The 23,109-nt window shown below is 50.7% G+C and overlaps 3 protein-coding genes and 1 long non-coding RNA gene across 9 annotated transcripts; 2 read left to right on the top strand and 2 right to left on the bottom strand.

Annotated features, from left to right (window-relative positions):
* Positions 1-1,390: 1,390 nt before the first annotated feature.
* Positions 1,391-2,417, bottom strand: neurog1 (neurogenin 1). The gene has a single exon (XM_088370083.1). The coding sequence runs from the start codon at positions 2,247-2,249 to the stop codon at positions 1,710-1,712; it is 540 nt and encodes a 179-aa protein (XP_088226209.1). The 5' UTR covers positions 2,250-2,417; the 3' UTR covers positions 1,391-1,709.
* Positions 2,054-14,164, top strand: tbc1d2 (TBC1 domain family, member 2). Of its 3 annotated transcripts, XM_088370062.1 has the most exons (18): positions 2,054-2,270; positions 3,778-5,070; positions 5,167-5,267; positions 7,763-9,554; positions 9,633-9,738; positions 10,295-10,415; positions 10,500-10,603; positions 10,859-11,052; positions 11,147-11,416; positions 11,528-11,647; positions 11,721-11,831; positions 11,901-12,182; positions 12,243-12,443; positions 12,516-12,703; positions 12,793-12,913; positions 12,978-13,163; positions 13,226-13,347; positions 13,707-14,164. In XM_088370062.1, the coding sequence occupies exons 4-18, from the start codon at positions 8,199-8,201 to the stop codon at positions 13,918-13,920; spliced, it is 3,696 nt and encodes a 1,231-aa protein (XP_088226188.1). In that variant the 5' UTR covers positions 2,054-2,270; positions 3,778-5,070; positions 5,167-5,267; positions 7,763-8,198; the 3' UTR covers positions 13,921-14,164. The 3 variants fall into 3 exon arrangements, with proteins under 3 accessions (XP_088226188.1, XP_088226196.1, XP_088226205.1); XM_088370070.1 differs by lacking the exons at positions 2,054-2,270; positions 3,778-5,070; positions 5,167-5,267 and adding an exon at positions 7,026-7,275; XM_088370079.1 differs by lacking the exons at positions 2,054-2,270; positions 3,778-5,070; positions 5,167-5,267 and adding an exon at positions 7,282-7,456.
* Positions 14,165-14,529: 365 nt separating this feature from the next.
* On the top strand, positions 14,530-22,444 carry LOC148403254 (uncharacterized). The gene is made up of 3 exons (XR_015857342.1): positions 14,530-14,810; positions 20,536-20,675; positions 21,099-22,444. It is a non-coding gene; the product is annotated as an uncharacterized LOC148403254 (long non-coding RNA).
* On the bottom strand, positions 15,574-22,629 carry slc44a1b (solute carrier family 44 member 1b). Of its 4 annotated transcripts, none has more exons than XR_015857335.1 (16): positions 22,470-22,629; positions 21,138-21,227; positions 20,630-20,772; positions 20,419-20,555; positions 19,585-19,678; positions 19,337-19,506; positions 19,180-19,269; positions 18,966-19,111; positions 18,703-18,889; positions 18,407-18,575; positions 18,098-18,254; positions 17,949-18,032; positions 17,610-17,747; positions 17,301-17,537; positions 16,493-17,234; positions 15,574-16,418 (listed from the first exon to the last, which is right to left on the bottom strand). XR_015857335.1 is itself a non-coding variant. In XM_088370082.1 (16 exons), the coding sequence occupies exons 1-16, from the start codon at positions 22,512-22,514 to the stop codon at positions 16,395-16,397; spliced, it is 2,010 nt and encodes a 669-aa protein (XP_088226208.1). In that variant the 5' UTR covers positions 22,515-22,629; the 3' UTR covers positions 15,574-16,394. The 4 variants fall into 4 exon arrangements, 2 of the variants coding, with proteins under 2 accessions (XP_088226208.1, XP_088226207.1); XR_015857341.1 differs by lacking the exon at positions 22,470-22,629 and adding an exon at positions 21,425-21,737; XM_088370082.1 differs by having other exon boundaries at positions 17,136-17,234.
* Between the last annotated feature and the right edge of the window lie 480 nt (positions 22,630-23,109).

The following is a 23,109-nucleotide window of genomic DNA, read 5'->3' as shown; positions in this document are numbered from 1 at the left end:
TCTGGGGGGGGGGTTACAGGTGCAATCAGTGGCACAAGGTGGAGTGTGGGGGTCCCAGGGGAGGAGTCAGAGGTTATCTGAAGGAGCAGAGGGCACAGAACTTCCATCTGCTTCACTTTTCATGATCCTATCAGACCTCCGACACCCCCTTGAGACCCCCCCCATCCCCACCCCCATGCAAGGCCTCCACATGAACTTCTACAATGTTCACTTCCATCTCAATGCTGGGAAAAGCAATGTGTTTTCATATTGCATGGGTGCTCTCTTGATTGACACTTTCCTGTCACTTAGTGGGCGGGCCCCAAGCACCCCTGAGGCAGTGTGCGTGTGTGTGTGCGTGTGTGTGTGTGAGGTAGAAGACCATCGAGAATGTCGTGTGTATTTTTGTGTGTTGTCTTTGTGAGCGTCAGTAGCCTTGTGACTTTTTTGTCTCCGAAACAGTTAATGACTGACTCGTTCAAATGGGACGTTTTCCATAATAGGACTTTTGTCTCGTCTCGATCACTCTTGATTGTTGGACTATGGCATCGAGACACACGCACGGCAGTAAAAACGTGCGTGTGCGTGCGTGCGTGCTTAAGAGGCCTCAAGCACACACTTCTACCTGTCGACCCCCTGACCTTTGAACTGTAGAGGTTACTTGTGTCAATGAAGACCTTCTGACTCAGGCTCCGCCCCCCCTGGCATTTTGTGGACTTTTTCAGCTTTCCTTGGCTGCTCTTCTGTTTCCACATCTCATCTTCCCACCTCAGCCCTGCAAATAGTTTTGTCCGATTTACTTGCGTCCAGGAGTTACCCTGCTGTGAGCGCGTAGCGTGAAGCGTAAGGTGTCAAGTGAGCAGCAGATGTCGGCTCCGCCCCCTCCAGACGACAGACTTGTTGCAAAAACAGAAGCTTAGCCGCCAGCTAATTGCTGCTTGAAGTTGGACAAGCTGTTGAGAAGGCATCATCGGGAGAATTCTGACAAGATTGCAAAAATCTGGCTTTTTTTGGGGTTTTTCCAAAGTCGCATTGTGCTCAAAACAAATACTTTATCTCGAAGCAGAAGATTTCAAAATATTCTTTATTCATTCATTTTTTTATTTGCAAAAAAACTGATTGATCGGATATGATAATGTGATCACTTTGAGTCATTGTTCCCGTCGCGTGTTAACTTTTGCTACCTTCACGAGCTTGATGTTGAAGATTTCAACATTACATATTTTAAATAAATCCTCAATCATGCTTAGAATCCTAACCCTGATTGAAGCATGAGGATACACACACACACACACACACACACACACACACACAACACAACATACATGGAACATGCAGTTCCAATGTGATCATTCGTCAAGCCCCCATTCCCCCATTCTGTGCTTGTATACGAGACACACATTGAAGAGTGTTGTATTTTTTGTATAAAAGTAAAAACTTTATTGTGCTGAAAAGTGTCAGTGAGGAAATAGGATAAAATCTTTCTGTATGTACAAATAGTCCCAAAACATTCCAAAAATAAATAAAGCCAAGTCCTCATGAATAATGAATGAGTCTTGAGTGTGAAATTTCACACAACTAATTGGAGAGTTGACCTTTCGACTTGGCTTGGGCGCTCGTGCACGCGCATGCAGGGCTCCGTCGGAGTGTGAGAAGCACCTGTACTCGCGCTCGCGCCGGGAGGTCCGTGAAGGCGAGGGTGGGGATGGGGTTGGGGGTCACTCCAACGGTCAGAAGAGCCCCCGCGGGCGGCCAAAGAGCGCGTGCTCGTGCGCGTGTTCGAGCGGGCTGCCTGGGCTGTAGGCGGGCGAGGAGGAGGAGGAAGATGATGAAGACGGCGAGGAGGATGGCGAGCTTGTGCAGCAGGAGAACCAGCCGGAACCGGGGCCGTCGCCGAGGGCACCGTCGCGGGGGGGTCCGCCGCGGTCGGCCATCCGCAGTGTCTCGGCCAAGGCCCAGATGTAGTTGTGCGCCATACGCAGGGTCTCGATCTTGGTCAGCTTCGTCTCGTCTGGTAGCGCCGGAAGCACGCGGCGCAGCTCTTCTAGGGCGCCGTTGAGGTTATGCATCCGGTTCCGCTCGCGGTCGTTGGCCTTCAGCCGGCGGCTCTTCCGGACCACGCGTACGGTGGCCTCGCTGCGCGCGCGCCCCCGCCGCCGCTTCTTCTGCGTCGGTGGCGGAGGCGGTGGCGACGAGGAGCGCGTGCTGGCGCGGGAGTCATCATCGTCGTCGCTCAACTGGAAAAAGTCGTGCATGGCGTACGCGTCCATGTGTGCGGCGGCTGGGCTCAGGTGAGCGAGCGAGCGAGCGCGTGCGTGCGTGCGTGTGCGTGCGTGAGGGCTCAGGACGAGCGAGATCGTGCGAGTGTGGCACACGACCGACCTCAGCCCGCCTTTTATACTGCAAGCACACAATGGATGGACCCCCCCTCGCCCCCCAGGTCCCTGCCGTGCCCCCCCGATCCTTTGCCCCCCTGGGGAGGATGAAGAAGATGAATGAAGGCTGCCCCGTGCCGCGGGAGCTGCTCATTTGCATAACCAGCCCGCGGGCACGAGGAGCGTGCCACCAATCACGGCCAACCAATCACAGGCTCGCCACGCGCGAGTCAACCCCCCTTCCCACCCGTTTCTCCCCCAGGTCACGTGACGCCAAAAAGTCCGTCACACGAGACACAATCCGCGTGTGCGTGCGCTCGTTGTGTCGTCATTAAGAAATCATGAGACTGTGCGCGTGCGCGCGCAATATATCAAAGGTGAATAGCACCATTGTGTGCGCGCGCCGTGCACTTCTTTTCACGCTTTGTGTCGCTTTTCTTTCTTTTGCTGCTGCTGCTGCGGCTTTTCTCATTGTAATGCACGCGCAGCGCACGTGCGCGACACCAAACGGCCTCCAATTGGGACCTGTGCGACTTCTTATATTATTAGAAATTCCCATTTTTCATTGTCTTCATTATTTTACATCGTGTAGACAAGTGTTGCTTAAAGCTTCCCGATTTCAAAATATTCGGAACTCATTGCCAAACATAAGTGAAATGCGCTCTGATAAATCAACTTATAAAAGTCGCCGGATTTTTGTTTCTCCATCATGTGGCCTTGTTTTGCTGTCTTGTTGAATTTTTTATTTAGATGCGCAATACTTTTCCCCCTTCTTAGAAGTGGTTGATGTTTGCTTGAATTATTCACTTGCACACTTCCGCAGTTTCATGCGGGGCTGTCATGCACCAAGCACCGTCCATAATTCTCAGGTCGGTCCACGCTTATTGCTTATAGTGCAAAATAACAGATAGTGTTGTCTTTAGATCTTTTTTTAAATATCTCATTTCATGAGATGCACCTGTATGGATTGATACAATTGGTTGTGTGTTATGTGGGGAGGGGGAGGGGGGGACAAGTAGGCTATTTTACAAGAGGGAGGAGTTTATGACGGGTTTTTTTTTGTCTTTTACGGCATGTTGACTTCAAAGTGTGGCAGCAGATTGTCTTCGTGCACGTAAAAGTGAATTTTAAAAGTGGGTGGCACACGCGCACATCCACGCACACGCGACGACAGTAATTAATAAGTGTGCCCGGTCTGGCCTGGCGACAACGGTCAGCGTCACGTGACGTCGGTGCCCTAGCGTGCTTTTGAAACTCAAGCAAAGCCTTAAAATTTGCTGGGTTGAAAATGGAAGCGATCCGTGGAAGTTGTGTCAACTCAATTCTAGGCATCGTTGGGTTGTTTTGGTGCCATCAGTGTAAACTTTGAGATGAGTGAAAATGGGCTGCTGATATGTGTTCTTTCTCTTTTTTCCTTCTTCAGCCTTTGCTGCCTTGTGGACGTTTTCATTTGCTTTGTGTACACTTGATGATACCCCCCCCCCCTCCTCCCCATGAAAGCGCCCCCCATGAAGAGGAGCGAAAGAAAAGACGAAAAGAAGAAAACAAGTGAAAGAGAAAAGCGCTGGAGTGAGAGGTGTGTGGAGAGCAGCTTGGGCGGGATTAAGACACGAGACACCCCCCCCCCCCCTAATTTCTCGTCGTCAGTTTACGCACGAGTGAGGCGCTGCCACAAATCATGTTTGCGCCCTCAACTGTTGTTGATGTTTTGTAAAATGAAGCCTTATGCTAATTTGTGGCGCAATTGGAACGTGCAAATTTGCAGAGGAGGCAAAAGCGCAAGAAAACACAACCTTTTTTTGTCATTCCAATCGTTGGAAAAAAAAATCCGTATTTCAAGTCAACTTTCTATCTTTTACGGAGATGCTTGTCTCTTTTTATAACTTTACCGCAATGTAAAGGGCCCCAAAGTGAAACGTGATAGCTGCTCCGCGGATGCAAATGCGGTTTACATGAAGTTAAAAAAATAAATAAATACAAGCGAGACTGCATGAACAACAATTTTATCCTCTCTATTTAGGACCACTTGAAATCATTGGCTTGTTTCAATTAATTCGAAGTACTTGTTGAACCTAATACATTTATTTACACGAGTCACAATAAATATTACAAAATATATGCAATATTTATGCACACAATATATATACAGTATATAAAATATTACATTAGAATCGATCATTTAAATCATTTAAAACACATCCAGTTTTTATTTTCTTTTATTTTCGTGCGCACAAAGCGACATGAAAGCCATTCAGCTCATTGCATCTATTTCTTGGCAAGACTGTTTTTTTAAGTCACTGAAGAGGGAAGTCAGTAAAATTCAGCGAGCAGGTTGCCAGCAATGACAGCGCTTGTGTTGGCGCATGCAAGCAGTGCACACGAGCAAGCCACTTTTTGGAAGAAGCTCCCACACCTGGACCAGGATCTGGTTGCCGCCGTCACGCAAGGTACGGGTGGGCGCCGTCGGCGTTTCCACGGCGCCGCTCGTCTTGAGCTAAATTATCAGACGAGCAAACAGCGAGCGACAAGTGAAAAGGGAGCGGCTCCCAGAATGCAACAGCAGATTGATGAAGAGGCGGTGGCCGTGCGCGTCCGCGCATTCAGCGCCGTGATTGACGACGGCCACCATTACATTAAAACCTTCCTGGGCAACAAGGCAACAATGGCGAGGGGCCGCGAACGATGCCGTGATGGACGCCGCCAGAGCGCCGCCAAGGTTTGTCCCAAATGAGGGACGAGCGTCACTTCAATTTTGGAAAGACTGCTTATGTTAAAGCTGAAACAGCTTTTGTCGCGCTGTGTGTCCTCACAGGTCGAAATCTTGCATCATTAAACCAAACAAAAAGGCGAGAAGATCTTCCACTCACGCTATGTGGGGCAGCCATGTTTCTGAAAAGGACATGAAGATTTTTGGTGGGAAATATGATTATTTCAAATTGTCAGCCTGACCTTTTTTGGATCCGATCAAGGGGACAAGTGAGGCCTTAACACACCTCAGATTAAAAAATATTATCTGATGAGACGTAAGACAGTCCTTTGTTTAATGTCCTCGCTCAGAAAGACGCAACATTGAAATAAGAACAGCCCGACTGACTTTACTGACTAAATGTGCGTAAAGGTGTGTTGAGGAAGCAAAGATCATCTCACGAGCGAGTTTCAACGATTCAGATGAGGATTCCGGTTTTGATAGCAAAAGACCCACATACAAACTTTGCTAGTACGACTCTTGACTCGAGCCGTCATTAGAAAGGCCACAAAAAAAAAACAGGTACGCTACGCTAACTTGACTGTTGGCCCAGCCTTCGGCGCTAAGATTAGATTTTGTTGAACTGAGAAGACAAAACGGTTTGTAGCTCCAGCTGTCTGGCAAAAACGCAAGGCCATCATTGGTATCGATGTCCAGACTGGTTTTTAGTTCTCCACCAGTAAAGAATCAACCCCGGCTCGCATGATTTTTAGCTAACGCTAGCACATCCAAGTTAACGGTCCCCAATTTGTGTGGCTCAGTTTTCCCTTTTTCAATATCAGGAAGAAAAATAGACACGCTGCCGCCTGGACTGCAAACGTGCTTGCAGATCACGCACTCACAATGGACTGCACGTGTGTATGTGTGTTATGGCTGAGGGGGTGGGGGGGGTGGGGGTCTCTGGGACTGTTTTTGAGAGCAATAACTTGAATTGGTGGCAACAAAAGAAGCGGTGAAAAGGAGCCGAGGAGCTGTGAGTCTTGACTTGACAAAGCTGCAAAAACTTTCTTTCAGCCTAATGAAGCTGTTGTCCGAGGGCGGCCGTGAGGGAGGAGGGGGTGGGGAATGGGGGGGGGACGCTGTCCTCGGACGTGATTTGTCATACAATCAGAATCTTTAGGACCCCGCCACACCTCCTCTCCATATGTCTGCTTACTTTGCATCTGAAAGGTGGGGGTGGCACTGTGTGTGTGTGTGGGGGGGGCTTTTTTTTATGGCTGCACAGTCTCAGTTTGACAAAAGTGACGAAGACGACACACGCACACGATAAAATTGTTGACATTGATATGAGAGCAATAGAAGGGAAAAGTTTGATGGGAGTTGGAAGTAGTTGACCATGGCGACAACAAGCCATCAAGAAAGAAGATCACGAGGAAGATGATGATAGTCATGAAGCCGACGGTGGTGATGAAGATGAAAACAGCAAAGATGATGATGACAGTGATTGTGACGAAGACTGCAATGATTTGAAATGATGACAAGTTGGGAGTGATAACAACGATGCCTCTAAAATTTGGACCATACTGAAGATGACAATGGTAGTGAGGAAGATGATGAAGACGACAAAGATTATAAAAAAAGGGGTGATTGGGGAAAATTGAAGTGATGAAGATGATGGTGAGGCTATTTTTAGACATTCCCAACCAATCAGCTTTCTGGAGACCCCGAGGCCCCGCTCTTCTTTGTGTTTGTGTGTGCGTTAGTGTGTGTGTGTGTGTGTCCTTCTGCATGTGGGTTTGCTGCCATCTACTGGCAGAAATACGAGCTTTTAAACAAAGTCCACATCTGGTGAAGTGAAAGTATTTGTTTTTAGTTTTACACGACAGGTATTTGTACTCAACTTTGAAGTGATAAAATTTAAGACTATTTTATTTTTTAAATAACCCCATGACAATTATTTTGATAGTCGAACGAGGAAGTTGCTGGTTTATCGATGTAGGCGGGACAGAACAGACGCCAGGAAAAAAAAAAAAGCGAAGTAACGATCTGAAATGAGAACGTCTGAGACTCTCAAACACAATTAGACACAGAAGAAGAAGAGCAGATCTCAAGAGAAAGTAACCGAGCGCAGGTACGTCAGAAGAAGTAAACCCAAAGAAGTCGCGCCACTTCCTGGTGCGTTTGCCACAGCTGTCAATCAAACGGGATCCAGGTGTGTTCAGGCCACGCCCCACGGTGAGTACACAGACGCTAAAGTCAAAACTTTATATTTCTTCCAACCAAGTTTACTACAGAAGTGACACTTAACGCAGTACTCAGAGTACACTAGTGTGAACATTAGAAATATTCGAGTAATAGGGAGGAGTTTATTAGAATACTCACAAAGTGTACCAGTGCGCTTGACTGGAATCTAAGGGTAAGCGTAAAACTCTTGACACATCAAAACTTTTGTGGAACGTGTGTGAGCTGAAATTTGCCCGTAACCTCCAAAGATGAACATTTCTTTTGGGAAAAGATGTCCCGCTAATTCACGGCGCCATTTTGACGACTGTTGTTGTTTGTGATCTCCAAATGCTCCTGGCAGGTGAAAATAAAATTAGCCATTGTGTCTACATTGTTTGCGTTCTTCATTGTTTTAGTGAGTGATTTCCTGTCAAGAAGCTTCTCAGCATGATCTGATGTCAGCATCTGCACTCAAACCAATTGTTTGTGCTTTCTTCAGGATAGGCGCAAAGCACTGTACGGGAAATGACATCACCGCCTCATCCGCCGTGTCACTTCCTGCCGAGCTCAGATTGCATCAACATGCTGTGATGTCATCGTCAGACCACCACTACCGAATCTACCGATCTGTGTTCCGCCACAGTTTACCAGAAACCTTCCGGAGTCTTCTCGAGACGCATAAGACCAACCATACCACAGGATAGACTCATCGGAGTCCTCCAGTCGTTCAGACACACGAGAGACCCACCAGAATCCTGCAGAAGCTTCGCGCAGTCCTACAGGGATCCACACGCAACGTTCCCAGCGAAGTTCTCAAGAGACCCCTCAGAATCCTGGAAAACAAACCTGCCATCTTGATAAAACTTCATCCAGATTTTCAAGCAGAAAACCAGCAAAGCCAAGGGTTACCACCAGAACCAGACCTGGATTTGACGATGGAAGAGGATAATGATTCACATCGACCTTCACCCGTTCAGACTCCTCCTCCTTCCCTGAACACCCATCAGCCTTCTACCCCTGCTCAGCTGGACCCTCAGAACACTCCTTCTGTTACGCACCTGGACTCCTCGCTTCCTGTTCACCTGGACCCCCATCAGATCCCTCTTCTTGGTCACCCGGGCGACCTTCAGAATGCTGCTTCTGCTTACTTGGACCCCAATCAGAGTTCTACTCATCAAGCTCCTTCACCTGCTCACCTGAACTTCCAACTTCCTGCTCACCAGGACCCCAATCAGGCTCCTCTTCTTGCTCACCCGGACCTTCAGCAGACTCCTACCACTGCTCACCGAGACCTCGAGCCTCCTGTTCACCCAGACCCCAATCAGACCTCTGCTCACCTTGAACCCCAGCTTCCTGCTCACTTGGACCTCCCTCAGACTCTTACTGACCCGAACCCCCATCAGACTTCTACCTCTGCTCTCCCATACCCCCAAGAGACTCCTGCCCCTGCTCACAATGAACCCCCGCCTCCTGCTGAACTTGACCATCAGCAGGCGTTTCTTCCTGCTCACCTGGACCCTCATCCGGCTCCTCATCCTGCTCACTTGGACCTCCCTCAGACTCCTACTCTTACTGACCTGGACCCCCATCACATTTCTACCTCTGCTCACCTGGAACCTCAGCAGACTCATACGCCTGTTCACCTAGACTTCCCTGCTTGCCTGGACCCCTGTAAGACTCTTCCCATAGCTCACCTTGACCTTCAGCCTTCCATTCAACTAAACCACTGTCAGACTCCTCCACCTGCTCACTTGGACCCTCATCAGGCTCCTGTCACCGCTCAACTGGACCCCTATAACAATCCTACCCCTGCTCACCCAGACCCCAATCAGACACTAGTGCTTGCTCACCCGGACCTCGTTCAAGCTTCTCCACTTGTTCACCTTGACCCCCAACTGGCTCCTCTTTCTTCTCACCTGGACCTCCATTCCACTCCTACCCCTGCACAGACTCCTCCATCTGCTCACCTTGATGACCCTCATCAGGCTCCTCCACCCGCTCACCTGGCCCCCCATCAGATTCCTCTTCCTGTTCACTCGGACTTTCCAGGTACTTCTGAAGAGCCCAAACTTTGCGGTTTCCTGCAAAAGCAGGGGGGCCCTTTGCGGGCCTGGAAGCGGCGCTGGTTCACCTATGAGGAGAAGCAGAACCAGATGTTCTACTACCGCACCCCTCAGGACGTGACTCCGCTGGGCCGGGTGGACCTCAGCTCCGCCACCTTCACCTACCCGCTCAAAGCCGAGATGGGCACCTTCCACATCGAGACGGCCGAGCGTACCTACACGTTAAAAGTACAACTCTGACAGCACAGAGCCGTCGCAAACATCCCGTCCCGCCACTCGACCCGCGTTCTGCTCTGCCCTCCTCAGGCGGTGACGCAAGATCTGATGCTGTACTGGCTGCAGCAGCTGCAGCTCAAACGCTGGCAACACCGACAAAACCAGACAAACGCCTGCCCCGATGCCACGAGCACAGGTGGGTCGTGCAACAGTGACCTCCGGACTTTCCGGTGTTTGTAGCGCCGTGAGCAGCAGTGTGGGGAAGGAATGTTGTGCAGCTGGGCGGGGTGGCAGGAAGCAGGAAGTGACTTTTTCAGGAGCTTCCTGTTGTTGCTGAGGACCCCTCTTTGGTGACATCATCAGCGAAATAAACCACAATCAGGACCCCCATCCTCTTAGTAGTTTCAGTATGGCGTTATAAGTGTGTGTTTGTGTGCGCGTGTATGTTTGTGTGTTTTGCCCCGTCACCATTTGACCTGTTCATCAGGAATCCAGCTTCTGTCGTAACTTGTCCGAGCATCGAAAAGTTTCACCCTCCCGTCTCGCAAGTAGAGTCACAGCCCAGTCAAGTTCAGTTTTTTTTTTTTTTTTTTTTAATGACATCACACTTGGGAGTATTTTTGTATACACCCAGGCAATGTATTCTTCCTGAAAAATACGAAACTAGTTCAATTGCGGCTTTTTGTAAAAATGAATGAGAGCGCCCCCTAGTGCCAAAGCGCTCGTGACTAATCGACTGCTTGTGGTCGCAGATGACTTCCTGCCGATGCTGAAGAGTCCCGCAGGACTGGTGGGGGAGGAGGCCGCCAGCGAGTCGCCTCAAAGGACGCCGCTCGCCAACATGTCCATCAAACATCCTTTCATCCAGATCCAGTGAGTCTCCTTTTCCATTCAAAGGATGGAAGGAAGTGAGGAAGCGAGACCCTTTGCCAACAACTGTTTTGTGTCCTATGACAGGAACACGGTCCACAGTTTTCGGAAGAGGTCATCTCAAGAGTGGCCCCAAAGTGTCTTCTACGTGCAAGCTCCAGCCGGAGGGGCCTCCGCCGCCAATGGCACCGGTATGTACCTGTTGCTATGAGACTGAAAGATCAGCTTCCCTGAAAAGCCCCGCCCCCAAATGACACCTAGTCATTTCTTAAGCCAAAATTATTCCCTGATGATATTTTGCGGTGTCTGTAGGCAATTTCTTTTATTTGCCACCAGGCTGGGTTCCAGTGAGAGCGATGTAGGATTATCTGAAAGTGCTGCAGATGTGGTCTTGGTCTCTTGGATTAATTGTCCCGAACTAGAACATCCTCAATCATTTCTTCCAGCTACCGCATCCATGTCTCCTGCCGGGCTGGTCGGACGAGCGGCGGAGGATGGAGCCAGCGGAGCTCCGCTGGATTCTCCACGGAGGAAGAAGAATTTGAGCTCCTCGACGAGGACGGCGACTATGTCCTCGGAGACCGTGTCCCGTCTCCGGCGGGACAAGGAGATGCTGACGGAGGAAGTTAAGGCTCAGAAGGTCAGGAGGCTCAGCTTGCACGATAGCGTGCACAAAACACGCGCGGACAAGATTGGCACTTCGGAACTTCTTTTTTCTTTTTTTTTTTTCACAGGAGCTCGTGTGGCTCCTCCACAAAACCTTGGAGGCGGCCCAGCGAGAAAAACGAACGTGCGCGGACTTTATGGCGGCGGAGGGCGAGCAGGAACGGCTGGAACTCCTGCGGCATCGTGAGCGCCAGGCGGCCGACCTGCTCGGACGCGTCGAACGAGCGCAGGCGGCGGCGGAGGCTACCAGACGCGATCTGGACCAGAGAGAACTGCAGGTGGCGCAATTGCAGGACGAGATCAGGAAACTGACCGAGGAGAACCGAGCCAAGCGGGAGGTGAGCTGAGTTCCTGTGTCCAACTTCCCGTTGTTCTTTTGAACCGAGAGAGCAAACCCTTTCACGATTGGTCATGAAATAGTGAGCGGTTCCCGTCTGATACCTGCTTAGGTGATCATCAAGCTGTCGGAGCACGTGGCCGCATGCGTGTCCGCTCCACCGAGTTGGACCGCACCCACCTGCGCTCCGGACTCGCTTAGACAACTCAAGCAGCGCGTGGAGGACCTGAAGGTCAGGAAAATGTTCTCGAGAGGTCGCCGACATGTCGGGCTGACGAAGTCACCTTTGTTTGCGTCTGCTTCAGGACGACATCGAGGCCTACAAGACGCAGAACAAGTTTCTCAACTCTGAGATCTTCCAGCTAACCAAACTGTGGAGGAAGAGCTCGGAGCAGGAGCGAAGTCTGATGGTCAAGGTGGGTCGGCGGGATCGTCAGGCCAGCTTCTTCTGTGTCTCGGCCGACTGACGGTTTTTCCCGCCGCAGTGTGCCTACCTGGAGGCGTGGCAGTGCCAGGCCGAGAGTCGCTACCTGGGAGTTTTGCGGGAGCTCCAGGAGAACAGAAGTCTGGATCCGGACCAACAGCGGACGATTCAAAAGATGGTAGAGGACGCTCTGCAGGGGCAGGCCAAGAACATCAAAGCCTCCACAAACAGCCTCCACGACGAGTACGGATTCAAGATCATCCCCGACTACGAGGTTGAAGACGTGAAGCTTCTGGCCAAGATACAAGCGCTGGAGATCCGCTCGCATAACCTGCTGCGACAGGTCTGACCTGACGCCAGCCTCTGGTCTACTGGACCAAACTTCATCCCGTCTTTGTTGCAGGAGGGTCGAGAGCGCCCCCTATTGAGCCGCTGGGCTCAGTATCTTGCCGGCAGGTCGGATGATGACTTTTGCCCTTCGCCAGAACTCAAAGGTCTTCTACGGGCCGGCGTCCCTCCAGAGTACCGGCAGCGCGTCTGGCGCTGCTTGGTCCGAATCAGGACCAGGGTTGCCAGAGAGCGCCACCCGCAGCGATACCAGGAGGTAGGTCCCGCCCATTCCCGAACTGTCACGTTCACGTTGGGTCTGACTGACGTCCTTCCCGTGTGTCTCCAGTTGTGCGACAAGAGTCACACGTGTCCTCATCCCGCCTCCAGGCAGATCCAGTTGGACCTTCACCGAACCCTAACCAGCAACCGCAATTTCTCCTCCCCGTCTAGCCCCGCCCACCAGCAGCTGCAGCGCATCCTATTGGCCTTCTCTTGGCAGAATCCCTCCATCGGCTACTGCCAGGGTCTAAACAGGTACGCCCGCTCCAGAAATACCGCGATACACCTTCAGTACGCCTTGTTTCATGGAGAATCAGCTTGACTCGCTGTGACGTATGTCCCAGGTTGGCTGCCATTGCTCTTCTGGTCCTCCAGAGTGAGGAGGACGCCTTTTGGTGCGTGGTGGCCGTGGTGGATGCCATCATGCCTCAGGACTACTACACCAAGAACCTTCTGGCTGCGCAGGTCCGCAATGATCTCACTTTGTAGAGCGCGGAGCGGCTTGACCGATCAAGTTCCCTACTTCCAGGCAGACCAGCATGTCCTGAAGGACTTCCTGGTGGAGAAGCTTCCTCGACTGGCGGCCCACTTTGACCTTCACGGCACTGACGTGTCTCTGGTCTCCTTCAACTGGTTCCTGGTGGTTTTTGTGGAGAGTCTTCCCAGTGATATCCTGCTGCCTCTCTGGGATGCCTTTTTGTACGAGGGCACCAAGGTACGTACGTACGCGCAATGCTCTCTCACGCACACTCATTGATAAGTCTTCTTGTGCTACAGGTGATGTTCAGGTACGCTTTGGCTCTCTTCAAATACAAAGAAGACGACATCCTGAAGATCCACAACAGCGTGGACATCTACCAGTACCTCCGCTTCTTTACCAAGACCATCACAGATGCCAGGTACTGGGACCACCTGCACCGGTCACACCTAACCTCTTATGAAAGGGAAACCAAAGCAAGGAGGTCAAACAACCCAGGTCGGTTTTAATCGTCAAACTCTCTATCGTCTAATAAACATCCACCTGTCAGTCTTGAGGCGACATAATGCTGCGAGATGAGAGAGGAGGCGGAGTTTGGTGGCATCTTGGCCAGTGGAGCCCTCGAGTACAGTTTTGTTCTCAAGCTATGTTCAACACTGTTTCTCTGAGCGCTGTGCGAGAAGGGCGTCCTCTTCTGGCGTGTCATCACCACCGCTGATCATGTTTTGACTGACTTGTGTTGGCATTGGTCCGATGGCTTGCGCGTGTGCATGCGTGCAGGAAGCTGATGGGAATGGCCTTCGCCGACATGAACCCGTTCCCCGGCCGCCTGCTGAAGAACCGACGGGCGCTTCATCTGGAACGCTTGCAAAGGGAACTGCGAGAGCTGGAGGAGCAGCAGAAGGCCTTTGCGGCGCTCAGCGGCGACTGCTCGCAGCAGCAGGACAGCCAGATGGACAATGGGGCCAGCGAGGATGACGAGGAGATGAGTTAAAGCCAGTCACCGTAATCTGGCCACTTGAGGCTGATTCGTCTTCACGACAGCGCTGGGGGCTCCAGCCTCATATTTCGGGAGGGGGGGGGGGGGGGGGGGGCAGTGCCCTGCCCTGCCCTGCCCTGCCCTCATGGATAAGAGCCAACAACAATAACAGACTGGTTTTGGAGCCAAAACCGGAATGTGTTCTAATGACCTGTAGTCAGGTGAACAAATGTTTACATAAAATTGTCTTCCAATTTCACTTGTCTAGCCTGTTCTTTACAATTCTTTTTTAATCCAATCATGTCCATGATTTCGGGACTTCTGCCATTTCTTTGCGGTTCTTTCCTGTTCCAAAAGATGGTGAGACAGGAAGTGCCTTTTTGCACTTCTTGGCGCAAGCCCTCACAAAAAAAAAATATACTGGCACAGTGCAACCGCGCCATCTATTAATGACATTAGTGTACTGCAACAGTTGGCGAGCCTCACATCTTGAGTCTTAAGTTGCAGTGCGCATTCTGATTTTCCATAGTCCGGCTCATGTGTTAAATATTTTCCCTGTCATACAGCACTTTTTTTTTTTTTTTTGCCGTGTGTATAAAATGTTCGAGGTGAGGCAGACAAAGAGGGCAGCCACACCAAAAGGGGGCGTACGAGAGCCCGCGGGTTCTTCTTCTCGGCATACACCTGGCTAGCTAGCCGTTAGCTTGGTAGTCAAGTCGTTCACTTTGAATTTGTCAAGCTGACAAGGCTGATGTAGTCAAGAGAGTCTGACTAGCTCTTAAATGGTTGGGAATGAATGAGCGCAAAAACTTCTGGGCAGCTAGACGCCTATTTGCCGACAAGGTTCTAATCTCGATGGTACCTGAGGTGACGCCAGTTTGCTCCACTTTTGAAGACCACAAAAGGTAAGATAGTCAACGTTTTTAAATTCCACTTAAAACAAACAAAAGGTTTGGCATGGTCTGTTCCAAAGATTTGTGGATGCTCATAAAAAGTTACATTTATATGAGGCGAAAGTTTGGAAAAACGACTGAATCTACAAATGCCAAATTAAATTAAAGATAGGCCTTATAGGCTTGAATTTGCACGTTATTTAATGAGAAGCCTCTTCAGAACAAATTTTGTATGTAAGTAAAATGAATGTTGATAAACTTTATTGGTGTGTCGTATGATCATGGCACTATCGGTTCCTTTTATTTCTGCTAGATATACATATGGATGTATATTTGGGGTGTCTAGAATGATTAAAAAAACCAAAAAAAAAAATCAGTTGCACCCTGTGGAAAATTGAGCAATTTCTTTTCTGTAAATGTATATTGCCCATCAATGTTTCTGTGAAAGAATTTGGGGTATTTAAATTGTTTTAATTTTTTCCCCAAATGCATTTCACAAGCTCAATTATACGTGATTTTTTAAAAAATATTTTTATATTATTCAATATATATAATATATATATTATCATATTTGTTGTTATTGTACCCCCATTTAACCTATTTTTTATTTGTAAAATATTCATCATCTGAACCACTTATCATCACAAGGGTCAAATATTTTTCTAAATAATTTCTCAGCCCCCATATTTGTCAGTCTAACCCACCTTTTGCCCCGGGAAAGAAAAATGACTAAAACGGTCCCTGTCACAATGATTAAAGGTAGAAGATGACAATCCACAGGTGATGATTTTTATTCGACTATTTTTCTTAAAAAAAAACAAAAAAACGAATATAAGAAAGCATAAATATCAAAAAAACCTCCAGGAACAGAAGAAAAAGTTGAGTGAGCCAAAACGCTCGCTCGAGTCACATGACTTCCACAACGGCCATGATGACGAAGATGACAGCATGCCTGTTTCCTGCTGACCTGTTGGGAGGCTTCAGCGCAGCGCCACCTAACAGGAAGTGTGCTGTGATGTCACAATTTTGCCAACCAGCACATGGCGTTGTCAAATGTTTTCAATGATCCTGGCGTCGAATCGAAAGTGGACGCTGTAGAAGGGTGGCGTGATCCAAAGAAGTTGAACTTCCTGTCCCGTTTGTTGGTGGTTGTCTTACGATCACTAGCGAGCGTCATCAGCACAAACGACGGCACTTCCCGGTAACTTCCTGAGAAGTTAGCGTCTCCAATAGGAAGCCTTTTTTTTTTTCTTTCATTGCCGTCGCCTCCGCCACTCATCACATTTGCGTCGCAACCAGAGTCCCCGATGACATCATCATCATCATCGTCAGTCAGATGGTTAAGCGTCTCTTTGTCCAAATCAAGAAAATACAAACAAACCAACAAGTGTCCTTGAAGTGAAGATGAGTCAGTCTCACAAAAGAAGGATCAAACCAAGAACAAAGGAGCAGTGCTTCCTTATAAAGTGCTTGTTACGTCGACTTATTGTTATTAAAATATTGTTTTCCTGGAGTGAAAAGACAGTAAACAAGTTACACGTTGCTAAAAAATAAATCTTTTCTTTCAACAAGTCCCACTGGCTGCTTTTCGATTGGTCAAGCCGAACTCGTCCCGGGAGCCTGAAACGAGAAAGACATGGTGAAACGCGAACGTTGCGGCTAATCGTGGACTAGCTAGCGGCTACGTGGCATACCGGCAGGTGTTGATGATGATGATGAAGAGGTAGTGATGGAAAACCACAAAAAGGATCAAATGAATTGATGATGATGAAAAAGGATGGGCGAGCAGCGATACCAGGTGTCGTTCTTGAGACAATACAGCCCATATTCCGATACCAGAAGCCGATACTTAAGGCAAAAATAGACTAAGTCCTCCTCGGTACTCACGATTGATATATGGACAAAATGGTATCAAGGCTGACAAAAACTGGTATCGAACACCCCCAATGAAGATGATGACCATGGCAATGATGATGAAGATGATGCTGACAATAAGGCAGTTAGCACGTAGCCGTTAGCTCGTGCACATCAGTGCTTGCGGTCGGTTCTGTCAGTGCACTGCGATTGGCTGGCGGAGCCAGTTGGTATGGGAGGGGCGGAGCTCGCGGGCTCGCCCAGCAGGCGTCCGAAGAGGAAGAGGGAGGAGGTGGGCAGATAGACGCACAGGAAAAGGAAGACGTCGTGGCTGAGGCACAACAGGAAGTCGGCGTGTGGCGTCAACGCGTAGTCCAGGAAGACGGCCACCAGGAGGTAGTAGACCTGGAACTCCTCCAGCTCCTCCCACTCCACATACATGCTGATGCTGGCCCCACCCCCTGGATCACCTCCCGCACTCACCATGGGTTTCATCTCCGCCCCCTCCGACGGCGCCTCCTTGACTCGGCTCCGCCCCCGGCCAACCACCCGCTCGGTGCGCCGGCTGCGCTCCACCAGTTCCTGCGCGCAAGCCACATTGGAAACGTAGCCACAAAGAAGTGGCAAATTCTTTTGAACGGCACTCACCATGAGAGCTTTGTCCATGAAGAACTCCTTTCCCGGCGTGCCGTCGTTGTACTTGGTGTCGATGGCGAAGCAAAGGAAGAGTACGTCGACCACCATCTCGAAAACAGACAGGAAGCAGTGCGCCACCAGGAAGGCGAACAGACAAACGATGACCAGGGGCAGCACCCACTCGGCATAATCCCGCCGCGCATTGAGCAGCACCACGCCGGCGAACGCCGTGGTGGTGACGATCAGGATCTGGTGGAGGGAGAGGAGCTTAGCCCGTATCTGGATGGCATCACGTCCGCTAGCGCGTCCGCCAGCGCTCACCTTCCCCAGGAAGAGCACAAAGTCCCCCATGGCGTTGACGGTGGCCACTCGCAGGGCGTTCTCCACCAGCAGGACAAAAGCGTCTCGCGCCGACGTGCAGAAGCCCGTACTGTTGATGGCCGTGGCTGCGTACGCGTTCTGGCCAAGGGCAAAAACTTTGATTTATCTTTTGGATTTTTGACGACAACAACCAATGAGCCGTGGCCTTTTGTATTCCGACAAGACTATTTGAGATGTTTCTGTGACGTTATATTTTATTATCAAATAGCCTCAAACGAAAGGCCTTTCAAAAAAGGAAGACCATTGTGTCCCAAGATTTGCCTGTCTGAAAGAAGTCACCTGATTGAGATAATTGAGGCACTTCTCCAAACACCACAAGCAGCAGATGCACGACTTGAGCGCGCAGCGAGCGCACGCGTTCTCCTGAAACACAAGGCGTTAACTGAGCTCGCCAGGCCCCGAGATGATGCCACCGTCGGTGCCGTTACCTTCCCTTTGAGCTGCTTGTGCACGTAGATGAGGAGGAGTCTGGGGATCTTGACCAGCGTGATGATGAAGGAGCCTTTGGCCACCGTGCCCACGTGATACCTCAGCAGCCGCAAGGCCGCACGCACGATGGGCCACGCCGGAAGGCGCTTCTTGTCCCTGCAAAGGCGCCATCGCATAGTCACAATAGTCACGATCCTCGCAGGTGCCTTCACATAGCAGTGAACCGTATTCTTTATCCTCTGCGAAGAACGACGGACTAATAATAGCGGCGCGTTGATGCTAGCGCTACGTGCGGTTGCTAAACTGACCTGGTGAAATAGTAGGTGACCACGGCGCCCGCCACCGTCATCTGCTGGCAGGCCAAGATGAACTCGGTGATCCACAGCAGGCCCACGGCATGGAACCACGTCAGGTACTCCAAGCGACCCGTCAGACGGAACTCGGTCAGGCCCGACTCCTCATTGTGCACCGCCTCCCCTGCGGCAGCAGACACGAGCTTACTCTGAGGCTAGCTAGCGTTAGCGAGTACGGCCTATTGACGACCACCCGCTCGAGACGTGACACACGTTTGCCCGGGCGCTGGCAAGATGTTTGTTGCGCGTACCGCTGGTTCCCAGGAAGAGCAGAACGAGGACCCAGTAGATCCAGAAGAGGAGCAGCACGAGGAAGGTCACAAAGGGCTGCAGCACCAGCAGCGGCAGGTGGATGAAAACTTTTCCGGCCACGTGGAACAAGGCGATGGCAAGTGCCACGCGCTTCCTCATGAACAGCATCAACAGCAGTAGGATCACCTGAGCGCGACAAAATCACACCAAGAGCTCGCCACAAAATCCCAACACCACCAAGTACTACTAACGGTCTCTGTACCGTGAAGACGGAGGCGGCGATGGCGTAGACCAGCAGCGTCTGGTCGTCGTCCTGTCCCGGTTCTTCCTCTTTGGCCGGCTCGGCGTTGGTGTCGTTTCTGTGGAGACGGTGGTCCACGTAGAACCACCACAGGATGCTGGTCCCCGCTGAGACAACACACTCGTCACGCCAATGCTCTGACTTTGAAAACGAGGCCGGCGGGAAATGAGCTCACCTAGAGAGCCGAGCACCGCCACCGAGGTGAGGATCCACACCAGTACCGCCGAGATGTAGCGAATGATCACCGTCAGCGTCATCGACAACACTAAGACACGCGGAGGTTAGTGAGTCGTAGACATCGGCGGACTTTGGTGAAGCGTTTGGGAACTGACCCAGCGCGAGGAGACAAAGTCCTACGATGACTTCTTTGCTGGCCGCCACGCCGGCGATGACCCGGTGCAGGAAGGAGTCGTCGCCGACGAAGGTCACCACGGCTTCGGCGAACTTGGAGTAACACGAGATGTCCACGGGCGTGCAGCGGTTGAAGAGCGGCAAAGGCTTGCTGGAGAGAACAGTCACAGGTCAGAGGTCAAGGTCTTGGACATGCTTGACGACTTCTCAAGATTGCGCTTGTGATTACCTGGGCGGGACAGGTAGTTTGGGACACTTGGTGAACCTCTCGGGTAGACTGGGGTACTTGTGACCCGCTAACTCGTAGGAACACAACTCAGAACCTGAAAGACACACGCACACTTTTGTCATCACCATCGCTCTCCTTTGTTGTCTTTTCCAGCTGTTCTATATTTGAGCGCACATCCTTTGGCGTGTTTTGTCGAGTTGATTTGCTGCGGGGATTGTGCGAGTGTGACGTCAAACTCGAGGTAGCCACTCGGCAAGAAGGCTGAAGCTCCAAATGGAGGAGAAACTGCCCGCGTTGACGTGTCTGTCTCACCACGACCGCAGCGAAGGGCGGATGTTAGCCTAGCTTCTCATGCTAGCTCCGCTTCTTCACTGTTGCTACTGTAGCGAACATCTGCTGAGTTTCCAACGTGTTTGTTGCTCATCACACGCACAAATGCCCAACATTTTTTTCATCCCGTGTGCTGTCTGTCACATGTTAACCATTGTAATTACCAACAGACCCCTGTAGATGGCGCAAAAGATAAAGGGCTCGAAGTGATTGAATAGTCGATGATTAACTGATTAATTGTAGCAACTCTACACAAAAAAAAATATCTTCAAGTCACTGTTCTACTTGACATGTTTCATTGCACAGATGCTCATTTGCTCTGCTTTTTGGTCACAACGTTGTGATTTTGGTGAAACCAACTAATGTTCTAGTTTGGATGAACGGCAAAAGCTTTTTCCTAGCATTTCTTTTGCTAGCATAATGTCGTGTCTCCGTCAAATTGGCACTGAAAACCACAGGCTGTCCAAGTGTGTGTGCATGCACGGGTGGGCGGGCTGCTGTCACCATTGAGCGTGGCAAAAGTCGTGAGGTCATTGTACGTGTGGAGGACGTGCGGGGGGCAGAGGGCCACGCAGAGCGCCACTGATTTCATCTTCCTCTGAACGATGTCGATGTTGCAAGGATCCAAGAAGAAGACGAACCTGAGAGGACGGACGCCACAACACGTTAGTCACGGCAAACGCCGGCGCCGGTGAACGAGTGAACGAGCACCGACTTCCTTTCCGTGTGGTCCAGGCCACTGAGCCGGACGCCCTCCAAGGGTGGGTTCCGTTGTCCGCACGTGTTGCCGTAGCTGTCGTAGCCCAGGACCAGCCGGGCCGCGCCTCCCGACACCACCGTGAAGGCGCACACGCTGCCCTGAGGGATGCCACCGCAACAATTGGCACTTGTGCGGCATAGAACCTCTGGGCCAGGGGTGTCATTGGCGATCAGGGGCCATGTCGTGGGGGTCCTCTTTTTTTTTTTTGTTCAGATCGAGAAATTCTTTATCATTGTGGAAATAAACCACATGCGGCTCATGGCGGCATACAAACTGAAACCCTACTGTCGTGGTTGTCGGTGCGCCCTCCGGTGGACAAAATTAGCCACACCTCTTTCTACACTCGGCATATGAACTGTTCTTTTATCCCCCACGAGCCAGATCTGACTTCCCGCGGGCCACATGTTTGACACCCCTGTTCCAGGTTAGCGGGATCTACGATGGTGAAGATGAGGACCGTTACCATGCCGACACAGAAGATGATGAAGAGCAGGAACCAGGGCAGGTCAGTGCAGCTTCGATCCTCCAGTGGTCTCCATTCTCTCTTTGTCCTCTGCAACACGCGCACACGTAGACAAGGCACGTCAATATGCGCGCGCACGCACGCAACCGCGCGCACCGTTAGCAGGCCGAGTGACCCAGCGGCTAATAGGATGAAGAGCGACCATGAGCAGTATTGTTGGATTATGGGATAGAATCACTCGACGCTGCAGACGCGCAGCGAGCAGAACCGAACCGGGCCGAGCTCACCTCCGCGCTCCCGCAGCATCCCATCTCATCCCTGGGTGGGGGGGAGGACGTGCGCGCGATGTGACGGAGCTCGAACCGAGCGGCACCGACGGCCGGGGGTGGGGGAGTGGGGGGCCAGGCGGCGGCGGGTTATTCGGCCCGCATTAAAAGGCCGAAGCCGGAAGCGGAAGCGGGTGCAATCCGGGCCGATAGCCGCCGTCTGTCCCTGCCTGCCTGGTCGTTCAATCGTCGGACGATTGGTCGCCGCCTCACTTCCTGGTGGACTGTCAGCGCAGCGGCCATTCATGTCACTGCGCATGCGCGCTCCCACAACAACAAAGCCCGCTCAGGCGCTTATCGACGTGACGCAATACTCGACGCCGCCACAAGAGGGACTCCTCGCACGCACCAAGGCGGCTGCTTCCACTTGCTACGGGCTGTCTGCTGGACTCTTCTCTAAATCAACCATCAGAAGATTGAGCGGAGATAATGAAGCCATTTTGAAATTAGCCTTTTGCTTGAAGACGCTAACACGATTTTGAATGTAATAATAAAAAGAAAATATTCTCCCGGCGACGTCGCGCCTAATATGCAAATGTCTCCACATACCAAAAATGTGATGAGGTCACCATGGTAAAGGGGACTGTGATCTCATCATGGAGACTGAGACCACACTCTAGAGTATGATGTCATTGTCATGGTGTAGCCCAGGGATTAGCTACACACGGCTCGATCATGCAATTTTAAAGATCAGCAATCACAGCAATATAAAAAAAAGTACATAAGACATTTTATATGAGTGTATGTGAATAATGATGTCACCATATGAGTGTGTACAATATGATGTCATCACATGAGTGTACACTATACAATATGACATCACGTGACGTGATCATGTCGCAAAACAAGATGGTGGCCGCATGTCATTGAGTGATGTCTTCAATTAGGAAGGTTTCAAAAATCACAAGCGGGTAGCGAAGGCAGAGGTCAAGCCAAGTGGTCATTGTAGTGACACAAAGAATAAACATCTTTGCAATGTTATGTCCTCAATTCGGATTTTCTCTACCTTCAACCTGTGGTGAAGTTGGTCCTCCGGACGACTGGCCTCCATCGTGATGGCTGTGCCTTCAGACACACAGAAGGTCCCGAGGAGACTTTGAAGGTCTCTGTAAATTTCGGAAGGCCACAGATCCTCCCGGTGGGTGGAGAGTCGTAAGCCCCTGGAGTGACTCGAAAAGGCTGGCCAAACTTTGAAGGATTTGCAAGGTCCTGGAGCGGCTTGGAAGGTCTCAGACGATCTGCTCGGTCACGAGAGAAGGAGTTCTGCGCTGATGTGCACACAGATGTCTTTTGTCCTTTTGTTTACTGTTGTACCAGGCTGTGTGTGTGTTTGTGTGTGAGAGAATGTGTGCACATGAGACAAACAGTTCATTGATTTATTTGATGAGCACACTTTATCTTCAAAATGTAAATGGGAAGGAACTGAAGTAAATGTCTAATAAAATGAATCATGTTCGTCGTAACATACGTTGAAGTGATTGTGGTTTGTTTTCAGCTTCCAATTCATGAATGGTCGAAAACTTTGGCGAGCGCGACCTCTACTGGCTCTCTTGATGAACTTTGACACTGTCGTCACAGGGGTCAGCACACGCACACGGTTGGCCACTCCACTAGAGTACGTAGCGTGGGACTGAGTACTATTGAAG

This window comes from Syngnathus floridae, chromosome 1 (assembly GCF_059516105.1).
Source record: "Syngnathus floridae isolate MCC-2025c chromosome 1, RoL_Sflo_1.0, whole genome shotgun sequence".
In the NCBI taxonomy this organism is placed as follows: Eukaryota; Metazoa; Chordata; class Actinopteri; order Syngnathiformes; family Syngnathidae; genus Syngnathus; species Syngnathus floridae.
The sequence above is the reverse complement of the archived record's forward strand: the minus strand, read 5'-3'. Positions and strand labels throughout refer to the sequence as shown.

Bases quoted from the DNA above. Each gene is read 5' to 3' on its own strand.
- neurog1 (XM_088370083.1), bottom strand. From the start codon at position 2,249: ATGGACGCGTACGCCATGCACGACTTTTTCCAGTTGAGCGACGACGAT.
- tbc1d2 (XM_088370062.1), top strand. From the start codon at position 8,199: ATGGAAGAGGATAATGATTCACATCGACCTTCACCCGTTCAGACTCCT. The intron at 12,704-12,792 runs GTACGCCCGCTC...CGTATGTCCCAG, and splicing joins TACTGCCAGGGTCTAAACAG to GTTGGCTGCCATTGCTCTTC. The intron at 13,164-13,225 runs GTACGTACGTAC...CTTGTGCTACAG, and splicing joins TTTTGTACGAGGGCACCAAG to GTGATGTTCAGGTACGCTTT.
- slc44a1b (XM_088370081.1), bottom strand. From the start codon at position 22,514: ATGGAGGCCAGTCGTCCGGAGGACCAACTTCACCACAGGTTGAAG. The intron at 19,679-20,418 runs GTGACAGCAGCC...TGTGTCTTTCAG, and splicing joins GACTTTTGCCACGCTCAATG to GTTCTGAGTTGTGTTCCTAC. The intron at 19,270-19,336 runs GTCAGTTCCCAA...CGCGTGTCTTAG, and splicing joins ACTTTGTCTCCTCGCGCTGG to TGTTGTCGATGACGCTGACG.